The sequence below is a fragment of the Herpailurus yagouaroundi genome, unplaced genomic scaffold, assembly GCF_014898765.1.
Source record: "Herpailurus yagouaroundi ecotype Mexico unplaced genomic scaffold, PumYag 163, whole genome shotgun sequence".
In the NCBI taxonomy this organism is placed as follows: Eukaryota; Metazoa; Chordata; class Mammalia; order Carnivora; family Felidae; genus Herpailurus; species Herpailurus yagouaroundi.
In genome coordinates, this window is record NW_024412404.1 from 26,807,881 (window position 1) to 26,828,753 (window position 20,873).

The window sequence follows — 20,873 nt, forward strand, 5'->3', positions numbered from 1 at the left end:
ATTATGGGTAGAAGCTAAAGTGGTGAGCAAATTATGGTATTAAATGTTTATATTATTTTAAAAAATTTTTCAAACCAGTACTTTTAAGCTTCCATTATAAGAAAGTAGAAGAGCAATCCCAAAACAAGCAAAAAGAAGGAAATAAAGACAAGAGCAGGAAGTAGTGAAATAGAAAAGTATAAAAAGACAGAAAACCAGAAATTAAATTCTAACTTTTTAAAATGGTCAATAAGAGTGATAAAATTCTAGCCAGATTAATCCGGAAAAAAGAGAAAAGATGGATTATAATAACAGGGATGAAAGAGGGTACATGATTACAGATCCTGTAGACATCACATTGGACAACTTAGATGAAATTAGCAAATTCCTTGAAAAACACAGAACTACCAAACCTCGTTTAAGAAGAAATCGAAAGCCTGAATAGTCCTCTCTGTATGTGTGTATTCGTTTTTTTTTTTTTTTTTTTTTTTTAATTTGCAATGAAAACCTTTCCACAAAAAAACCCTTGTCCTTGAAGGCTTTCCAGGGACATTTTATCAGACATTCCAAGATCAAATAATACCACTTCTACACAGAGTCTTTCAGAAAAAGAGGAGGGAACACTTCCCAACTCATTACATTCACCGTGAAAGAAAACTACAGACCAGTATTCCCTATAAAAATAAATTGAAAAACCTTCGACACAGTTTAAGCCAAGTGAATTAAAATAAAAAGGATACTTTTGACTAAGTGGGATTCATTACAAGAATACAGGTTGGTTCAACATTTGAAAATCATCAGTGTAATTCATCATATAAACCAACTAAGAAGGCAAAACTATATTCTTATCTCAATAGATCCAGAAAAGTCATTTGACAACATTCAGTACTCATTAATACTAAAAACTCTCAGTGAAATAGGCCATAAGGAGAACTTTCTTATCTTGTTAAATGGCATCTCGTAAAATCCTGTCATTTACATCATACTTAGTGATGAAAGACTAAATGCTTTCTCTAAGATCAGGAACCAAGGGAATGATGTTTGTTTGCTCTTGCCACTTCTATTCTGGATTGTATGGAAATTATAGTTAGTACAGTGGGCCAAGAAAAGGAAGTCAGAGGCCTCCAAGTTGGAAATGAAGAAATGGAACTGTGTATGTAGGACATCTCAAAGAATCCACAAAAAAGGCTACTAAGACTAATAAATGAGCTTTGTACAAAGTTATTATACAGAAGATTGTATTTCTGTGTGCTACCAATGAACAGTTGAAAATTTAAAAATTAATTAACATGAAAACATTTACAATAGCACCCAGAATATTAATACTTAAGGACAAACTGAACAAAATTTTGCAAGGCCTATATATTGGGAACCGTAATATATATAAAGGATTACATATTATGTGATTCCATTTATATAACATTATTTAAATGAAAAAAAATGATAGTGGTGGAAACAGATCAAACTGCCAGGGGTAGGGTTGGCAAGAAAGTGTGATTATATACAGGGATAACATGAAGGATTTTCTTTGGTGAGATGAAACACTTCTGTATTCTGATTGTGATAGAGATTACCCTAATAGGTGTATGTGATAAATCTACATAGAACTGTACACACACACACAAAGTACATATAAAAACAAGTAAAATCTGAACAATGTCCGTTTCCTTGTTGGCTGATAGTATGTACCAATGTAAACTTTCTCTATCAAATACCAATTTTTGATAATTGTACTATGGTTATGTCAAATGCTCTCATTTGAGTGAAGCTGGGTGAAGCATTGCCAGGAACTCTGTACTATTTTTGTAACATCTGTGTTGGTTTAAAATTATTTCACGGTAAACAGTTTTAAGAAAAAGACACTGTTAAAATAGAAAAGCAAGCCACAGACTGGGAAAAAATGCTTGCACATCTGATAAAGGATGTATATCCAGAATATATAAATAAGCACCAAAACAATCATATTTTTAAATGGGCAAAATAATTAATTAGCTACTTCACAAAAAAAAAAAAGATGTAGCATATAAGCCCATGAAAAAATGTTCAGCATCATTAATTATTAGGAAATGCAAATGTAAGCCACAGTGAAATACCACTGTGCACCCGCTAGTAAAATGTAAAATCACAAGAAATTGGCAATCACAAGAAGGTTACTTTGCTTACTTTTGCTTACTTTTACTTACTTTGCTGGTAGGAATGAAAAATGGTATGGCCACTTTGGAAAACAGTTTGGCAATTTCTTATAAAATTAAACGTAAGAGTCAAAAACCCCATTCCTAGGTATTTACCCAAGATGAATGGCAGGGGGAGTGTGAATGTTTATACTAGCGTTATTTGTAATAACCTCCAGACTGGCAACAATGCACATGTCCAAATGGTATATCCACACAATGGAATACTATTGGGTTGTAAAAAGGGATGCAGCATAGATTGTTCTGCCTAGAAAACTCCCTTATTTCCGTGTCTGGTTAACTCATAATCTGTGTTCAGATCCTGCTCAGACATCACAGCATAAAGGGAATTTTTTCTTGAGCCCAGACTAGCAGGCTTGCTTCTATCAGCATCCTGTCCTTTCCCTTCACTGCTCTTATCACAACCATAGTGATACACCAGCAGATTCTAAGCAATGTAAGGTCTCCTTATCTGTCTTAACTGCAAGTTCTGTGGATGGCCAGATGCTGAATACTATTGTGTTTTGGTACCCAACATAGATTTTTACTCAGGCGTGCCGGTAAATATTGTACAGCTGATAATGTAAGTGAGTAGAGTTTTCTATTTCCTTTTTGTAGGAGTGGCAGCTGTGGCTTCTACAAAGGTTACTACTGGCTGGGTCTGCCTACTTAACCTTGGGTACTCTGCCTGCTATCCCTGCTCTGTTCTGGGGTGTTGTAGCTATCATTGCTCAGCTGCTGCCACAGGTTAGTCTAGACTTCTGCGTGCATACCATGGGCACTCCTGCTCCTGGGCCATTCTGTTCTGAGAATAAAGAGAAGCCTTTCCTTGCCATTAAGGAGGCTCTGTGCTCAGTCTCTGGCCATATGTGCAAATTACCAGAGAGCATTATTACTGTTTCCAGGCCCTGGGCCGACCTAGTTTCCAGGATAAATGTGTAGAATATTTGATGAGGGCGCTGACACCCAATGCTTCCTTCTTTTCCTCTTTTCACTTCTCTTTCTATTTCCCTACTCCAGTAGACAAGAAGGAATTCAGGTTAAGTTAAGAAATTGGTCTGGGTAACCAATACCTATATTTGATCAGCCTACGGGTATATCTAAGTGTTTAAATCATGAGCAAACTTTTTCCTTTAAGCCTCTGGTTCCACTTAGGTAGATTGATGACACTTGTCATTTCAGACACTTCTCTCTGGAGCGTTATATGACTAGTTTTAGTTACTAATTTTGGAAGTGTTTCTCTGGCCCCTCTTTAATTTATCCAAATCATTGATCCGACTTTTCAATTGCTCTCAATTTATTTACCTTCTTTTTTAAAGCTTACACCGTTTGGACATTTTTGTTTAGTTTCTGTTTATTCTTAACGCCATCACATCTAAGAATTCTCATTAATTTTAATTTTCTCTCTTATCTGGATTGGTACAACAGCTTACTAGTTTTGCAACTAGTTTTACAACTCTTGCTCCGCCTCCTCTTGGAGTGTAATCTCCAGGTAGCAGCCAGGGAGCTGTTCAGTGGTTTCTGTCCTACTCTGGGAATTAAACTGTTAGAATCCAGTTCATGAGCTTCTACATAGTCTGGCTCTAGGGCGCAATACAGTGCCTGGTGCAGGTTAGACACTTGGTAATTCTTAGTGTTTGTTAAATTGATTCTTTGCATTGTAAGTCTAATCAGGATTTTGTTTTTATTTTTGTTTTTATAGGCGTTGCCTTGCAACCACACACACAAACAGTAATTCTTTAGACTTAACTGGTTTCTAGTCTTATTGTGGGATGTGGGGAGTAGGTTGGAGCTGTCTTGCATGCATTTTGCAATAGGCCACTTCTGTCTAGAATGAGTAATAGGTATGTCAATAAATACAGCCCAAACAAGTAGAAGAAGACTTCCTTGGCTTGTAATCAGGCATGTGGCAAAGAACTGTGGTCAGAACTTAGGTTATGCTTCTGAGGCCCCACAATTCAGAACAGTATATTGCTTTATTTCATATCCTAATATACTAAATGCTTTTCTCTATATATTTTCTCATTTTTCACTTTGTTATCTTTTTATTTTATTGTATAGTTTCTACCCTTCTTCTCATCCTTTCAACCATTCTAACAACATATGCATTACACCCTGGGTGTTGCTGTTGGGGGTCAGGGGCATGGTGACAGCACTGTACTGTGTTTGTTAGGTAGGGGTGATACATGCTAACCAACTTACTTGCCTGCCAGTTGGTTGTTTCTTCCATGTCACATTAAATGAGTTTGCAAATTATGATAGTATCAATATCTCACAAAAATTAAGTTTTCAGTAATCTATAATAAATACATAAAATGACTGGTTTTAAATTTTAAACTATGGAAGTGACCTTAAAAGCATGTTTAGTTATAATTATTTGCTTTTGTTAAAATGTTTTTACAGTTTTCCAATAAGTTAAGACATGTATGCATATTAATACTAGTGACTTACAGTGAAGAAATTGTTTACCCTTGTAAAAGCTTTGTTTTGTTTTTAACTATCAATCCTCTCCTTAAGTATGGCAGATGCTAACCAAGTTCTGAGGTATTTTTTCTTTCTATTTGTGTTTTAATGTATTTTAATGAAGTAGCTCTTTTACCGTGCTGTAGCAGTCTGTGTTACTATCAGTGAACAGAGTGAAGACTCGAATTTTAAGATTAAATACATTCATTTTGTTAACATCACATTTTGTTCCATTTTGCAGCTTCTCGGTGAATATTTGGATGAAGCCATTAAATTAATTGTTTGCCATCATGAGCAGAAGCAAGCGTGACAGCAATTTTTATAGTGTAGAGATTGGAGATTCTACATTTACAGTTTTGAAACGATATCAGAATTTAAAACCTATAGGCTCAGGAGCTCAAGGAATAGTATGGTAAGTTTTACTTCCAAAAATTAGGCAGAGAATCATTAACTGCTATCTTTTCTCCTCTTGTAATATAGATACCTTGGTAAATATGTAACTTGCTTCAAAAAAGTTAAAATAAAACTGTTATTTAAATTAAAGCTATAACATGGTAATAATTTTGTTCTGGGTTGATGTTCTTTATTATTCATTAAACACAACTTTATAAATCAGCACTGTCATCTTTAAGTATAAATTATGATTAAATACGTGGTCATAAGCCATGTAAAGACAAATAATCTATATCAGGAAAGAATAAGTGGCATGCTTGTTAATTCCATGTATACATCTATTCCCATAGCTACTTTAATAAGAAGCTTCACTTAATCATCATTTTCACACTACAATGAAACTCTGGAATTTCAGAAATCTTATTTTATACTGGGGAATGAAGTGAGCTCATTTTTCAATGTATGTTTCAAAAACTCATATGTATCTTTAAAACTGATTTACAAGCTAATTTCTGCAGTGGGCGTAGGCTTTATAGATCAACATAATTCTTAATAAACTGAAGTGTAGAATACTTTTTGGGACAGTTCTGCTAATGATTTTAGATCACTAAGTTAGCATAATCTAGTGCTTTGGGGAATTCTTAGCCTCGCTCTAGCGTAATTATATCTTTATTACCTTTTCTTGACCAGATTTGTCTCAGAATCTATTAAAAATCATAAGTGTTTATGACCCTGCAGGTCTCCCCCAGGTTCCAGAAAAACACTTGCACATGTACCTAAAGAGACTTTTCTTTGCAACACTGTTTATAATAGCAAAAATTGTTAATAGCAGTGAGTCTATCCATGAGAATAAAAAATTGTGATATATTCATACAGTAAAATACTATACAATATTTAGGATGAACTGGAGCTGTGTTTCAACAAAGACAGTTTCAGAGTTGTAGTGTTGTTGAGTTTAAAAGGAAGATGCGGGATACATATACCTTATAATACCATTTATATATAGTTGAAAATATACAAAATAGTACCATATATTTATGGATGTATATGTATGTAGAAAGCTATAAAAACATTAATGACACCAAATTCTTCAGAATAATGTCTACTTCCAAAAATAGAGACAAAGAAAGGGGACTTTATCTGTGAATTTTTTAAAAATTCAGAGCAATTGTGGTAAAATGCTAAAATCTCTCACATTTCTGTAATAGGAATAGTAGCATTTATTCTCTTTTTTGTACTCTCGAAATAAGTTATAATACGAAAAATTACAGAATTTGGGTAACTTTTTTTTCATTTTTAGTATTTTGGGTAACTTTAAAAAGTAGTATTGGCTGACTGGTTGTCATTTTAACCAACCACATTTAACCAACCACAAATTCATTGTAAAGAAAATAATGCGGTATAAAAGGATTCTGAAAGCCAGCTTATGGTTCAGATTCTAGCTTTATGATGTACTAACTTTGTGATTCATGGCAAATTAATATTGCTAAGCCTGTTTTCTCACCTGATTTACATTATTGTGAGGAATATGGTATTTATATACACACATACATACATATATATATACATACACACACACATATATATGTAATACGTGAACATATATATAAAAGTATATATATAAATGTTTTTTCTGTACCTTCACTTATCCTCAGGTAAGTACATTTTGAAATTTGTGTACCAGAATTAAAAAAAAAAAAAAAAAAAAAACTGCTTTGGAAGGGACCTCAAGCCATCTTAACCAGCCTCTGTTTTGTCCTAAGGAATAAGTGTCTTCAAATATTTTGCTTATTCTTTCAGAAAAGATTATTATGAAATAGACAAATATTAAGCTAAAAAGTTTTTAAACTCACTGTGTGTGTTTACTATCACTGTCAACTGAAGAAATTAATTGTTTTAAGGCATTATTTTGGACCCCAGTGATAGATGGTAAGATTCATTGGGATCTGGATTGATCTCTAATTTGTACACATTTAAGTATCAACAATTAGAAATCTAACTTCCTTGGATACAAAATAGTACAACCTACTCAGATACTTTTGAACCTGTATAGTTTAAAATGTTACTTTGATTTAACACAAAAAATTAATAGGAATGAATTTAATGGTTAAAAGTAAAACATACTTTATCTGAAACAGTCAAAACTTTTAATCATCTTTAATGACCCCTTATGTTGTGGGTGTTGTTTTTTAATTTGGGGAGAACATATACACAAATATGGTATTTTCTAACTAAAGAGTATGATATTTATGTCTGTTTTGCTATGTGTATGCATATGTACATATATAGGAAATAAGTTATGTCCTATATATTATGTATAGATGCGTCCATTTATGCCAAAGTGCTCATTTCTTAATACATATTTTTTCAGTACATTTGATACAGTGAGGTTGGATGAGAGAATAATTTTAGTCAGTAGTGTGCTAACTTTCCAAATATATAAACAGAAGTCTTCAAGTATGTTAGGTAGTCCAGTATGAAAAGCATAACCTTATGTCTTAGTCTTTTGGTCTCCGCTTTGCTTTTAAAAGTTTCTTTCAATCATAACATTCTATAATTTTAAGGTAATTTACCTTATTTGTGCTTTACTGTCTCTGGTCTGTCATTTGTAAAACATGATGTTTAGTCAGTATCATATGGTAAAGATATGAAGAGTAATGAGTATGGTGTTGCTGTATGTCACAGAATTATGTGTTTCAGTAACAGTTATGAAGCATCTTCTAATGTCCTGAAATCTAGCATTCATATCTATAGGCTTGATTTTTTAATTCCCTTCTCCAAAACAAATTTTAAATACTTTTACATTGTAAAATAACCCTTTGTATAGCTCTGTATGTATGTTCCTTCCTCTTTCTGTATTCATTTTGTTGTGTCCAAAGAAGTTGGAAGTGATCTACTTATGTCGAATTCTTCAGAAAGTATTTTGGGTAGAATTTATGACCACACGTATTCTTTAATCCTGTCTGCCCTTGGTGTAGGTGCAAAGTGAAGGATTCATCAGGCTTTAAGCTATGTATTGGGCCTGAATACTCATTAAACATTTATGCATTGAGTGCCCATTGTATGCTAGGGAAATCTTGGAGGATACCCAACTAACAAGTACAGTTTCTGCCTTCACAGTCCATTGTCTCTTTGCATCCATTAGCGTTTTAAGAAGCAGTTAACAATGCTATACATTGTTGGAATATGCTGTAATAGGTATAGAAGAAACATGTTGCCTATCAAACACTGGAAATTGATACAGTTGCATTTATCTTTGGAGAGAGTAAGGAATCTACATGAATGTTTCATAAATTCAGTTTTGTAGATTTTAAAGCTTTGTTGTTGTTTTTGAATTTCTTGTTACAGTGCAGCTTATGATGCCATTCTTGAAAGAAATGTTGCAATCAAGAAGCTGAGCCGGCCGTTTCAGAATCAGACTCATGCTAAACGGGCTTACAGAGAGCTAGTTCTAATGAAATGTGTTAATCACAAAAATGTAAGTGAACATTTGAGAAAATGTTGTAAGTATAGATGAAATCAAGATTTGTTCATGAATACATAACCAACAAAACTTTTAAAAATATTAGGTGCTTTAAATGCTCTTCCGGTTTGAAACATTATCTAAAAGGGATATATGTCTGCAGTGTGAATTTTTCTCAATTTTATTAAATTATATCAAAAGAAAGACAGTTGATGAAATTTAGATTGTGTAGTTTTTTATTTTTCAAAAGGAGTTTTAAAAGAGGTAGGTGTTTTAGAAGAACTTGATTTAGACTTGATCTCATCTTCTACTTTTTGTTTTCTGGCAGGCTGACATTTCAGAAAACTGTAGCCTTAGCACAGAGGTGAAATTGTTCCCATTTTACTTTGACAATAGTTATTTTATTTAATATTGGATATAAAATAGAAATCATTTCTCCCTACCCCACTCCTGGTTTTTTAAGTGATGCTGGTACTCACTGGTGACTTTAAGTTGAAGATAGTCAGTGATTTTATGAAGCAGTTTAGCAGAAACTTCAAAAGATACTTAAATGAAATTAGGAAAGCATTCCTAATTCTTTTTCCTAATGATTATAAAGACTTAAGCATATAACTTTCATTCATTTTGAGAATTGTTAACACTTTGTAAAACTTACTTTCAGCATACTTTCATGATTACTTTAATGGAATGATTTTTATAAGCCAAGAGGAAATAAACTAGGAGTAAGTTATGCAAGGGACAGTTTTATGAAGTACTAAACCAAAAGCATCTGACTGGAGATGTTTTGTGGTATATTTGTCTAAAGGAGTTTATAAAATACAGTAAGCTCCATGCTTTCTGATTGCAGATAACACAGTTTACCACATTTTGAGAACTAACTGTGCAAGTTTCTGTGTACTGGAGTTACTAGTCACTGTCGGGGAAGGATGAGGCTCCTGATTTGGGGGAGCTTATTACAGTGTTATTTTGAAGACAAATAACAGAGAGTGAAATACCGAATATGATAAAGCGGTAGAGGTTTGATTGTCATATCATGGTGGGTGGAAAATAAGTGCTGAGATTTCAGGGGAGAGAAGATTGCAGTGAGCTTTCATGAAATGGGAATGCTTTGGGGAAGGGTGACCCTAGACTAATTCTTAAAAATGGGGTAAAAATTGGATTGTTAAAGAAAAAGGGCCTCCCAGAGAAAAAGAACAGCGTTTAAAAAGAGATACAGTTTAAAGTCCGTCAGTGACAGCGAAGAAGTTGTGTCACCATTCTTGTTTAGGTGGGAGCCAGCCATGTTGCTTGTCTGGGTTTTGCTGGTGGTCTTTCCCTCTCAGATGGAGCTGCTTATGCCTCTTGTAGCCTGTTTCGTGGCAATGATGGTGGTGATATTGCCTTAGTTTTGCACTGGGGACATGGCCAATAACTCCCTATTTCCTGAGCCAGCCGACTGCAAAAATAGATGGTTCCATCGACTAAATGGAGGGCATGGAAAGCTTGTTTCACATAGTTAGCCCTCTGCTGGGGGTGGCAAGATCCACGTAGGCAATACCCTTGGCACCTAGAAGAGTGCTGACTGACGTAGAGTAGATGCTCCTAACGTATTTGTTCAGAGAATGAATATAAAACTAAATACAATTGACCCTTGAGCAAAGTGGGCATTAAGGATGCTGACCCTCTGTGTAGTTGAGATGTACATATAACTTTCAACAACCCCAAACTTAACTGCTAATAGCCTACTATTGACTGGAAACCTTACCAATAATATAAATAGTCGATTAACACATATTTTGTGCATCGCATGTATTGTATTCCTTTATTTTTTTTTAATTTTGAGAGAGAGCACGAGTTGGGGAGGGGCACAGGGCGAGAGAGAGAGGAGAGAGAGAAAAAATCCCAAGCAGTCTCTGCACTGTTAGTGTGGAACCTGATGCAGGGCTTAAACTCGTGAACCACGAGATCATGACCTGAGCTGAAACCAAGAGGCGGACAATCAACTGACTGAGCCCCCCAGCCACTCCTACATGTATTGTATTCTTAAAGTAAGCTAGAAAAGAAATGTTATGAAAATCATAAGGAAAATTTTTACGCAGTACTGTACTGTATTGAAAAAAAATCCATGTGTAAGTGAACCCTCCTAGTTTGAACCCATGTTGTTCAAGGGTCACTATGTATAGGGAAACCAGGAATGATGGAATTTTTACATTCCTGATGGATGGGTGTTTTTGTAATGTCTTGCCTTTTCAGCAGTTCATGCTCTACACAGATTAATCTCTTCATTGGTCTAAACATGTTTTTTCCCACCCTCCTTTTTTTGTGGTAAAATACACATAGTATAAAACTATCTTAACCGTTTTAAACATACAGTTCAGTGGTACTAAGTGCATTCATATCGCTGTGCATTTGTTACTGTTTCCATAGATGCTTGTGTATGTCCACTTGGTCACTTATCTCTGAACACACTGGTGTGTCACCTAGCACACAGTACTTAATGTCTGATCAAATCCTTCAAGAGGAACTGAGGCTTGTCGTCTCCTCTTAACCGTGGACATTGTAATCCTGTTTGGAAGTCAGGTCACCGTTTGGTTCACATTGTCTTAGCAAGTTATTCTTTGTCACAAGCCTGCTAATAGGTCACATCTTTCCCACCTTTCACTTTCTTTTTTTCTTTATAAAGATTTTAATTTTAAGTACTGTCTATACCCAACATGGCACTTGAACTTATTAAAACCTTGAAATCAAGAGTTGCAAGAGCCAGCCAGGTGCCCCCCCATCGTTCACTTTCTTTTTACTTTTTGCTTTTGGAGATTAAGTATATAGTACTTTCTGTTTCTCTCTAGAATTTCACATGAAATCTGGTTTCTGTTCCCAGACTGTTGGGGGTTGCTTTTTCCTTTGTTCTGACTTTTCACTTGCTGGCTTCACTTATCAATTTTGCTCAGGATGCCTTCATAATAGCTGCATTACTTCATTAGTGACCTTTGTTTATATAGCAGAAATTGTGTGTGTAACTAAAAAATTATCCATCTCTCCTGAATTCTTCATCTCATTCACATGGGAATTATGATTGGAGACATTTTCAAAATGCGTTTTTGAAATCTCCATATAAGTACATGGTCACATTTCTGACCTGCTGCTGTTCTTTGTTGTCGTTGTTTTATTCAGAGAAGAAAGTACAGTTTCTCGGGGAATTTTTACCTGCTCCTAGTAAGTGTTACTTCTTTCACATACTTCTGTATCACCCACTTAATCAGCACTTGACTTTTGTTTGCTGTCCAGTCTATGATTGATATAATTTCCCTTCTGTTCTTTTTTGAAGGAAAAAAAAGGGCCACTGTCTGCCTTAATCTTTTATAGCACCTTTATTGAGATACAATTCACATGCTGTACAGTTCATTTAATGTGTGTAATTAAGTGGTTATTAGTGTATTCACTGATGTATATGACTACAGGCAGTTCTAGAACGTTTTCATCACCTCAGAAAGAATCTCCGTATTGTGTAGCTGTCACGTTCCTTTCTCCCATCCACCTTAGCTCTAAGCAACTACTGATCTCTTGTTTTTATATGCTTTTCATCTTTAACACTTCTCTTGTACTATAGGATTTCTCAGATAAGAACAGTTTTACTATTTCTACAAGTCTGTAGATGTGCAGTTCATCTAATTAGGAGCCAGGAATTCATTCATTTAGAGCAGCTAGATGCATTCTTATTATCACTTTCCCTATCTTGAACAGATTTGTTAGACCTTTTCTGATCTGAAAATTATGTTTCTGAATTTATTCACTGAACAAATATTTGAATGCCTCTTATAAGCAAAGCTTCGTACTTAGATGAATGACATAAATTCCTCCCTCATGTAGTTTGTCTAGAAAAATATTCCCAGGGGCTCCTGGGTGGCGCAGTCGGTTAAGCGTCCGACTTCAGCCAGGTCACGATCTCGCGGTCTGTGAGTTCGAGCCCCGCGTCAGGCTCTGGGCGGATGGCTCGGAGCCTGGAGCCTGTTTCCGATTCTGTGTCTCCCTCTCTCTCTGCCCCTCCCCCGTTCATGCTCTGTCTCTCTCTGTCCCAAAAATAAATAAAAAACGTTGAAAAAAAATTAAAAAAAAAAAAAAGAAAAATATTCCCATTCCTAAGTGTATTTGTCAATAAACATTTTAAAAATGTGTGTCAGTTATCTCCCTGTGCTAGGGCTGTAAGAGGGAATAATTCTTTCCAACAAGGATCCTGGTGTGATTGGGATGAGGCTGTCATGAAAATGAGTCTATACTACAGTGTGTTAAATGCCATATTAACACATAAGACATTGTGGGAACAAGGTAAAGAGAATATTCAGCAACCCATCAAGGACTAGATAGAGGTTGTTAGACTCTACAAAAGACATCAATTTTGAAAGGAACAGAATTCAGTAGGTAAATATGACAGATACAGGGAAGAGTATCTTTAAAGGCATTGAGAGTTTTTAAATATATCATTGTTTAAACTAATTTAGTATGGCTAAAGTATCAAGTGTAATAGAGGGCTTAGCAGGAGACAAAGTGGGTTGATATTTTGTCATGGAAGTCTCTGAATATACTTCCTGCAAGAGAGTTTGGGAAATTTTTTTGCTGGTAGTAAGTTTTTGAAGAGGTGAGTAATATGATCAGGTCTTTCTTTCACCATATGATAGGCAGTAAAATGGTAGCTGGATTTGTAGAAAACCATTGTTAGGGAACCTAATGTTAGAAGTAATTACAGCATGAACAGTCTAGATGAGATGTCAGAATCCTTTACCTGTATGGTAGCGCAGGGAATTGGAAAGAAGAGATTGAAGTTCAGACTGACAGTGGAATGGAATAGTATTCTTTTCAACATTTATTATGGTGCAAATACTGAAAACGGAGTCAAAAATTACTCTGAGCCGCCTTTGTAAAAGAGAAGGCACTCTGGAAAAGTAAAGGGTTTGGGTAGGAATGCTAATGAGTTCTATTTTGTATTCTTTGTGAGACTTTCATGTGACATGGCAATGTGTATTTGAGACTTCTAAATTAAGCAGGGCCTTTTAATGTATATTTGGAAACTGTCCAACATAGAGATGTTTAGAGAAAAAGACATGTATTGCCCCCAGGGAAAGGGTGCAGATGGAGAAAAGGATTAAAGACAGAATGGTGGGAAAGAGGGCATGTCTGTGGATGAACCAGAGAATGGACTGGGAATGAAGAAAACTGGGAAAGTTCAGTATTATGAAAAACTGAGGGTGATGGGGGAGTTAGATAAGAGCTGATGGAAGGTATTTAAAATTTGCTCACAAATTGGGGCACCTGGGTGGTTCATTTGGTCCGACTTCGGCTCAGGTCATGATCTCGCGGTTCCTGAGTTCGAGCCCCACGTGGGGCTTTGTGCTGACAGCTCAAAGCAGCTGCTCCACCAACCTAGAGCCTGCTTCAGATTCTGTGTCTCCCTCTCTCTCTGGTCCTCCCTTACTCATGCTCTCTCTCTCTTTCAAAAATGACTAAATGTGAAAAAAAAATTTTTTTAATTTGCTCACAAATTATGTAGATGATTGTATAATATGCATCCTTGATAATTGAGTATTCATAAACGGAATGGATATGTGGAGCTCTTGTGTTGGTACAATTTTAAGAGCATTTTTAGGTTCACAGCAAAATTGAGAGGAAGGTACAGAGATTTCCCATATACTCTCTGCCCCCACACATGCATAGCCTCCCTCATTATTCATATCCCCCACCAGACTGGTGCATTCACTATAATCAGTGAACCTACAGTAATGTGTCCTTATTACACAGAGTCCATAGTTTACATTAGGGTTGTCTTTTGTATTGTACATTCTGTGGATTTGGACTAATGTGTAATGGCATAATATCTACCATTATAGTATCATGCAGAGTATTTTTCACTCCCCTAAAGATCCTGTGTGGTCTGGTTTTCTCCCTACCCCCAATCCCTGCCCATAAAGTTGTATTAGGTAAAATAGAAGAGATTACTTGGGCTTAGAACATAAGATTTTAATATTCTTATACCATTGGTAGATTTTTTTTTAACCCATGTATTTGCAGTTCCTAAATGAAAGTATTATTAAGCAGCAGTGGTGTCTAATTTTTTGTCTCTCTGCTTTTGCCACAGATAATTGGCCTTTTGAATGTTTTCACACCACAGAAATCCCTAGAAGAATTTCAAGATGTGTAAGTGTGATAATTAAAAGTTTACATTCATACATTATTCTTAGATTGTTGCTGTGCACTTTAGCTGTCATCTTTTCTCACCCATGAAGTTACATAGTCATGGAGCTCATGGATGCAAATCTTTGCCAAGTGATTCAGATGGAACTAGATCATGAAAGAATGTCCTACCTTCTCTATCAGATGCTGTGTGGAATCAAGCACCTTCACTCTGCTGGAATTATTCATCGGGTTAGTAGAAAAAATTATCATCATGTTCTTTTTTTAATTATTGAGGTGAAATTCATGTAGCATAAAATTAACCATCTTTTAAAGGGTTCAATTCATTGACATTTAGTACATTCACAACATTGTGCAACCACCACCAATGTAATATTTCAAAATATTTTCATTGCCCCAAAAGAAAACCTCATACCCGTAAAGCAGTCAGATCCTCTCTCCGTCTCTCCCTCCTACACCTCAGCCTCTGGCCTCATACCAATCTGCTTTCTGTGGATTTATCTCTTCTGGGTATTTCATATTAAGTGGAATCATATAATATGTGACCTTTGTCTTCTTTAACTTAGTGTAATGTTGTCAGTCTCGTTCATGTTGTGGCATGTATCAATAGTTCATTCCTTTTTATGACTGAATAATATTGCAGTGTATGCATTTACTACATTTTATTTATCCATTCATCCATTAATAGACATTTGGGTTATTTTTACCTTTTAGCTTTTGTGGATAGTACTGCTATGAACATTCATGTACAAGTATTTGTCTGAGTTCCTGTTTTCAATTATTTTGGGTATCTTCCTAGGATTGGATCATATGGTAATTGTTTTTTTAACTTTTAGAAGAACTGCCAAACTGTTTTCAATAGTGGCTATACCATTTTACATTCCTAGCAGCAACATTCCTAGTAGTGAATGTTCCTAGCAGTGAACATTCTGATTTGTCCAAATCTTTGCCAGTACTTAATTGGCTTTTATTCCAACCATCCTAGTGAGTACAAAGTGATATCTCCATGTGATTTGCCTTTTCCTAATGACTAAAGATGTTGAATGTTTTCATAAGCTTGTTGGTCATTTGCATATCTTCATGGGAGAAGTGTCTGTTCAAGTCCTTTGCCCATATTTTGATGGGGTTATCTTTTCATTGTTGAGTTACAGAAGTTCTTTATATATTCTGGATCCTAGATACTAGACCCTTATCATATATGTGATTTGTAAATATTTTCTCCCATTTTGTATATTTTCACTTTCTTGATATCCTTTGATGTACAGAAGTTTTTTAATTTTCATGAAATTCAAGTATCAGAATTATGTGGAACTGCTGTAAGGACAGAAACCTAGACCAATGGAATAGGACTAAGAGTCCAGAAATAAAATCACATATCTACTGCCAACTGATTTTCAACAAGGGTGCAAAAGGCCAGTTGGGAAACAATAAGTCTCTAATAAATGATGCTGGGACAACTGGATTTCCACAAGCAAAAAAATGGCTTTGGACCTTCTCTCACATCATACACAAAAATTAACTCAAAATGGGTCAGTAACCTGAACATAAGAGCTAAAACTATAAAATTCTTAGAAGAAAATGCAAAAATAAAGGTAATTATTTGACAATGAATTCTTATAGAGGATACCAAAAGCACAATCAGCCAAAGAAAAAACTAATTTTGTAGTAAGTTTTGAAATGGGGAAGTGTGAGTCCTTTTAAATATTGTTTTGACTCTTCAGGACCCCTTGTGATTCCATCTGAATTTGATTATCAGCTTTTCCATTTCTGCAGAAAAGTCATTGGAAGTTTATTTATTTATTTTTTTTTAGGTTTATTTATTTATTTTTGAGATGGGGGTGGGCAGAGAGAGAGAATCCCAGGCAGGCCTGGCACTGACAGCACAGGGGCTGAAACTCATGAGCTGAAGTCAGATGCTTAACCAACTGAGCCACCCAGGCACCCCAAGCCATTGCAGTTTTAATAAAGATTTCATTCATTGGGGGTACCTGGGTGGCTCAGTTGGTGAAGCTCCCAACTCTTGATTTTGACTCAGCCCTTGACTCCAGGGTCATGGGATTGAGCCCCACATAGGGCTCTTTGTTGACAGCAGGGAGCCTCCTTGGAATTTTCTCCTTCCCTCTCTGTCTCTGCCCTCCCCTGCTTGCTCGTGTGCATGCACACATTCTCTCTCTCTCTCAAAATAAATTAAAATAAACTTAAAAACAGAGATTTCATTCATTGAATCTGTAGATTGCTTCGGTAGTTTTGCCATCTTAACTGTATCTAGTATTTCAGTTCATGGATGCTGAATGTGTATCTTTCCAGTTACTTAGGTTGTATTAGTCTGCTTGGGCTGCCATAACAAAATACCACAGACTCAGCAGCTTAAACAGCAGCTATGAAATTGCCCTCTGAGCTCTGCTTTTTCTTTATTCCCTAAATTTTTATATGTTGTGTTTTCATTTTCATTCATCTCTAAGTATTTTCTAATTTCCCTTGTGAATTGTTCTTTGCCCCATTGGCTATTTGAGAGTATGCTGTTTAATTTCCACAAATTTGTGACTTTTCCAGTTTTCCTTTTTCTTGATTTCTGGCTTCATTCCATGGTGGTCAGAGAAGATACACTGTATGATTTCAGTCTTTTAAAATTTATTGAGACTTGTTCTGTCACCTAACATGTAGTCTGTTCTGGAGATTGTTGCATGTGCAGTGTTTTTGGAGGGAGTATCCCATATATGTCTGTTACATCTAGTGGGTTTATAGTGTTGTTCACATTCTTTATTTCCTTATCTTCTGCATAGTTGTTTGTCCATTAATGAAAGTAGGTATAGATATCTTCAACTGTTATTGTATAACTGTTTCTCCCTTCAATCATGTCCATTTGTGCCTATATTTTGGAGCTTTGTTGTTTATAATTGCTGTCTCTTCTTGAGGGATTGATGTTTCTGTTAAAATTTATTGTCCTCCATTGCCCCTTGTAACAGTTTTTGTTTTTAAGTTTTATTTTTATTTAAGTAATCTTTCCACCCAACGTGGGGCTTGAACTCACAACTCTGAGATCAGGAGTTGCATGCTTTTGCTACTGAGCCAGCCAGGCACCCCCCCCTCCCGCCCCCCGCCCCACCTTGTAACAGTTTTGACTAATAGTCTATTTTGTCTGATACTAGGTTAGCTATTCCACCTCTCTTTTGGTTTCTGTTGGCTTGAAATATCTTTTTCCGTTCTTCCACTTTGTGCCTTTGAATCTAAAGTGAGTCTCCTTTAGAGTCTCTTAATAGGATCAATTTTCTTGTATCCCTTCTGCTGTTCTCTAGTTTTTACTTGGAGAGTTTAATCTATCTACATGCAATGCAATTATTGATAAGGAAGAATTCACTTCTGCCACCATGCTGTTTTCTCTGTTTCGTATCTCTTTGTTTCTCAATCCTTCCATTGCTGCTTTTTTTGTGTTTAATTGCTTTTTTAGTAGTGTGCCATTTGATTCTTTACTCATTTCCTTTTCTGTGTCATCTTCAGTCATTTTCTTAAATGTTACCATTGGGATTGCAAATTTAGTCTCTTCAATTTATAACAGAATCTATTTTAGATTATTACCACCTTACCCTCAATAGCATACAATAGCATACAAAAACTCTACTCCTGTATACAGTCTGTTCTTCCCCCATTATGTTGTAGTTGTCACAAATTAAGTATTTATACACTGCCCAATAAGATAGATATGTTATTATTGTTCAGTGCATTTGCCTTTTAAATCGTATGTGGGGTGGGGGTGAATAGGAGTTAGAAACACAAAACACAGTAATACTGACCTTTGTTATTTACCTATGTAACGACTTTTACCAGTATTCTTTATTTCTTCTTACAGCTTCAGTTTACTATTTAGTGTCCTTTTATTTCTACCTGAAAGACTCCCTAATTTAGCATTTCTTATAGGGCAGGTGTAACTAACAACAAACTGCCATAGCTGTATCTCAGAGTGTCTTAAGTTTCTCCTTTACTTTTGAAGGACAGTTTTGCTAGATACAGAATTTTTGTTTGGATTTTTTTTTCTTTTAGCAGTTTAAATGTGTCTTTTCACTGCCTTTTGGCACCTGTGATTGCTTTTGGGAAATCAGTTGTTAATACCATTGAGGATCTCTTACAAGTGACAAGTTGCTTCCCTCTTGACTCATAAGATTCTCATTTTGTCTTTGGCTTTCAACGGTTTGATTATAATATGTCTCAGTGACGATCTCTTTGCTTTTATCCTTGGAGTTTATTGAGCAGCTTGGATGTGTAGATTTATGACTTTCATTAAATTTGGATGTTTTCACTCATTTTTTTCAATTTTTTTTCTACCCCCTTTTCTTTTTCCTCTTATTTGAAACTTCTATTATGTGTATGTTGATTTTCTTGAATATATGCCACATCTTGTTTTCTTCAACTTCAGTGTTTTGTCACAGGCAGAATAGGTTATTCAATTGTCTTGCAGTGTTTTTTGAGAAATGCCCCCTGTCTAGCCCAAGACAAGAGTCCCACACTGAGAATGCGGGCAGCCAAGAAGATGGGTAGGACAGGACTAGTAAAAACACCACACTCTTGCCTATTGTTTTTTAAGTTGCCTTTGTCTCAGTTCTATGTTTACTTGGTTGTTGTGAACATTTGACTGTTTTCCAGATTTCTGAAAAAGTATTCTGATCCATTTTGCTCTGCTTTTTGGCGTTTCTGTGAAGCAGTCTACTCTTCCATTTTTGCTGACATCACTATCTTTAATCATATTTTGGGGCATTGTACTTCACGGGTTTATATGGAGTAGAATAAGCTTAGTTTTGCTTTGAAATGAGGCAGTATATAAATATCCTGCTATCATTACCAATGATATAAACCTGAGTATTCATCAGAGTTGTTTCTCAGATGTTCAGAAATATTCTATATTTTTGTAATCTGTTTTTAACTGATTTATTGACATGTAATTCCCATACCATACAATTTATGAAGTGTATAATAATTATTTACTATACTCAAAGGTTGCACAACCGTCACCACAATCTAATTTTGGAACATTTTCACCCCACTTAAAGAAATCCTGCACCTGTTAGCCTTCCATTTCTGTTATTCCCTGTTCCCTTTGCCCCCAGCCCCACACAACTACTAACCTACTTTCTGTTTCCATATATATGCCTGTTCTGGATATCTCTTACAAGTGGAATTATATATAATATGATCTTCTGTGTCTGGCTTCTGTTCCCTAGAGTAATGTTCTCAAGGTTCATCCCTCTATGTATTATGTATCAGTACTTATTCCTTTTATTGCCAAACAATAGTTCACTTTATGGATATATACCACATTTTGTTTATCCATTCATCACTTGAGGGACATTTGGGTTGTTAGCCATTTTTTGGTTATCGTGAGCAATGTTGACATGAACGTGTGGACGTGTGTTTTTTGTATTTTAGTTTTAATTCTAGCTTATTCTTGGAAAAGTATAGCATTTAATTTGAGAGAAATTTCTTGAAAAGTATTTAATTCATTGGAATTCTGTATTTTCTCTGAGCTACCTTGTGTCAAATAATCTAACTCAAAATGAAAACAGATTTGTTCTCTAGATTAACTATTTTCAGACCGTTATGTATGTGACATATTTAGGCTTATCCTTAATTATCGTTCTGACTGAATTGCTTTGTATATTGCATATGCAACTACTATAATATTATGTCTGATGCCATCTTTAAGCAACATAGGAGATATCTCTTTCAATGGGAAGGTGTGTTATCTTCCTCATCCCATATTCCTATTCTGTGAGAGGCAAATGAGTTCAACTTCTGGGTTTTGTTTCTGCTTGTTTCTTTTGCCCTGTGGACCAGGATAGTAATGTGCCACCATGGAAATGAATTTGATTTTAGTGAAGTAAAATCTCCCAAATAGAATATTTTCAGATTAATGGGGGTAACAGAAATCACAGACCACATGACAGAAGATAGGAAACAAAAGACATAGCAAGAAACATAAAAAGGGAACATTAAATTACGGAAGACCAATAGGTAACATAATGGATAAAGGGAATTAACCCCTTAATGAACAAAGTTCAGGTTTTGACACACAAAACTACCAACAACAACTGTGTGTTTCTGTAACAAACAATTGTAACTAGCTTCCAAAGGCTAAAAGCAAAGGCATTGGCAAAGATGTACTGGGAAAATGAAACATGAAAACAAGGATAACTCTATTTAGTCAGGTAAATTGAATATCGTGGAGCCAGGGGGAAAGCATTTCTCAGTGA

General features: G+C 35.4%; 1 protein-coding gene across 5 annotated transcripts in view; it reads left to right on the plus strand.

The window, feature by feature from the left end:
- The window catches only part of MAPK8 (mitogen-activated protein kinase 8), a 102,618-nt gene that overhangs the window by 54,081 nt on the left and 27,664 nt on the right, over positions 1-20,873 (plus strand). For all 5 annotated transcript variants that reach the window (XM_040485684.1, XM_040485686.1, XM_040485683.1 and 2 more), the window contains 4 exons: positions 4,855-5,025; positions 8,355-8,484; positions 14,576-14,634; positions 14,724-14,862. In XM_040485684.1, the coding sequence (XP_040341618.1) occupies positions 4,904-5,025; positions 8,355-8,484; positions 14,576-14,634; positions 14,724-14,862 (450 nt within the window). In that variant the 5' untranslated portion in view covers positions 4,855-4,903. The remainder of the gene's footprint in view (positions 1-4,854; positions 5,026-8,354; positions 8,485-14,575; positions 14,635-14,723; positions 14,863-20,873) is intronic.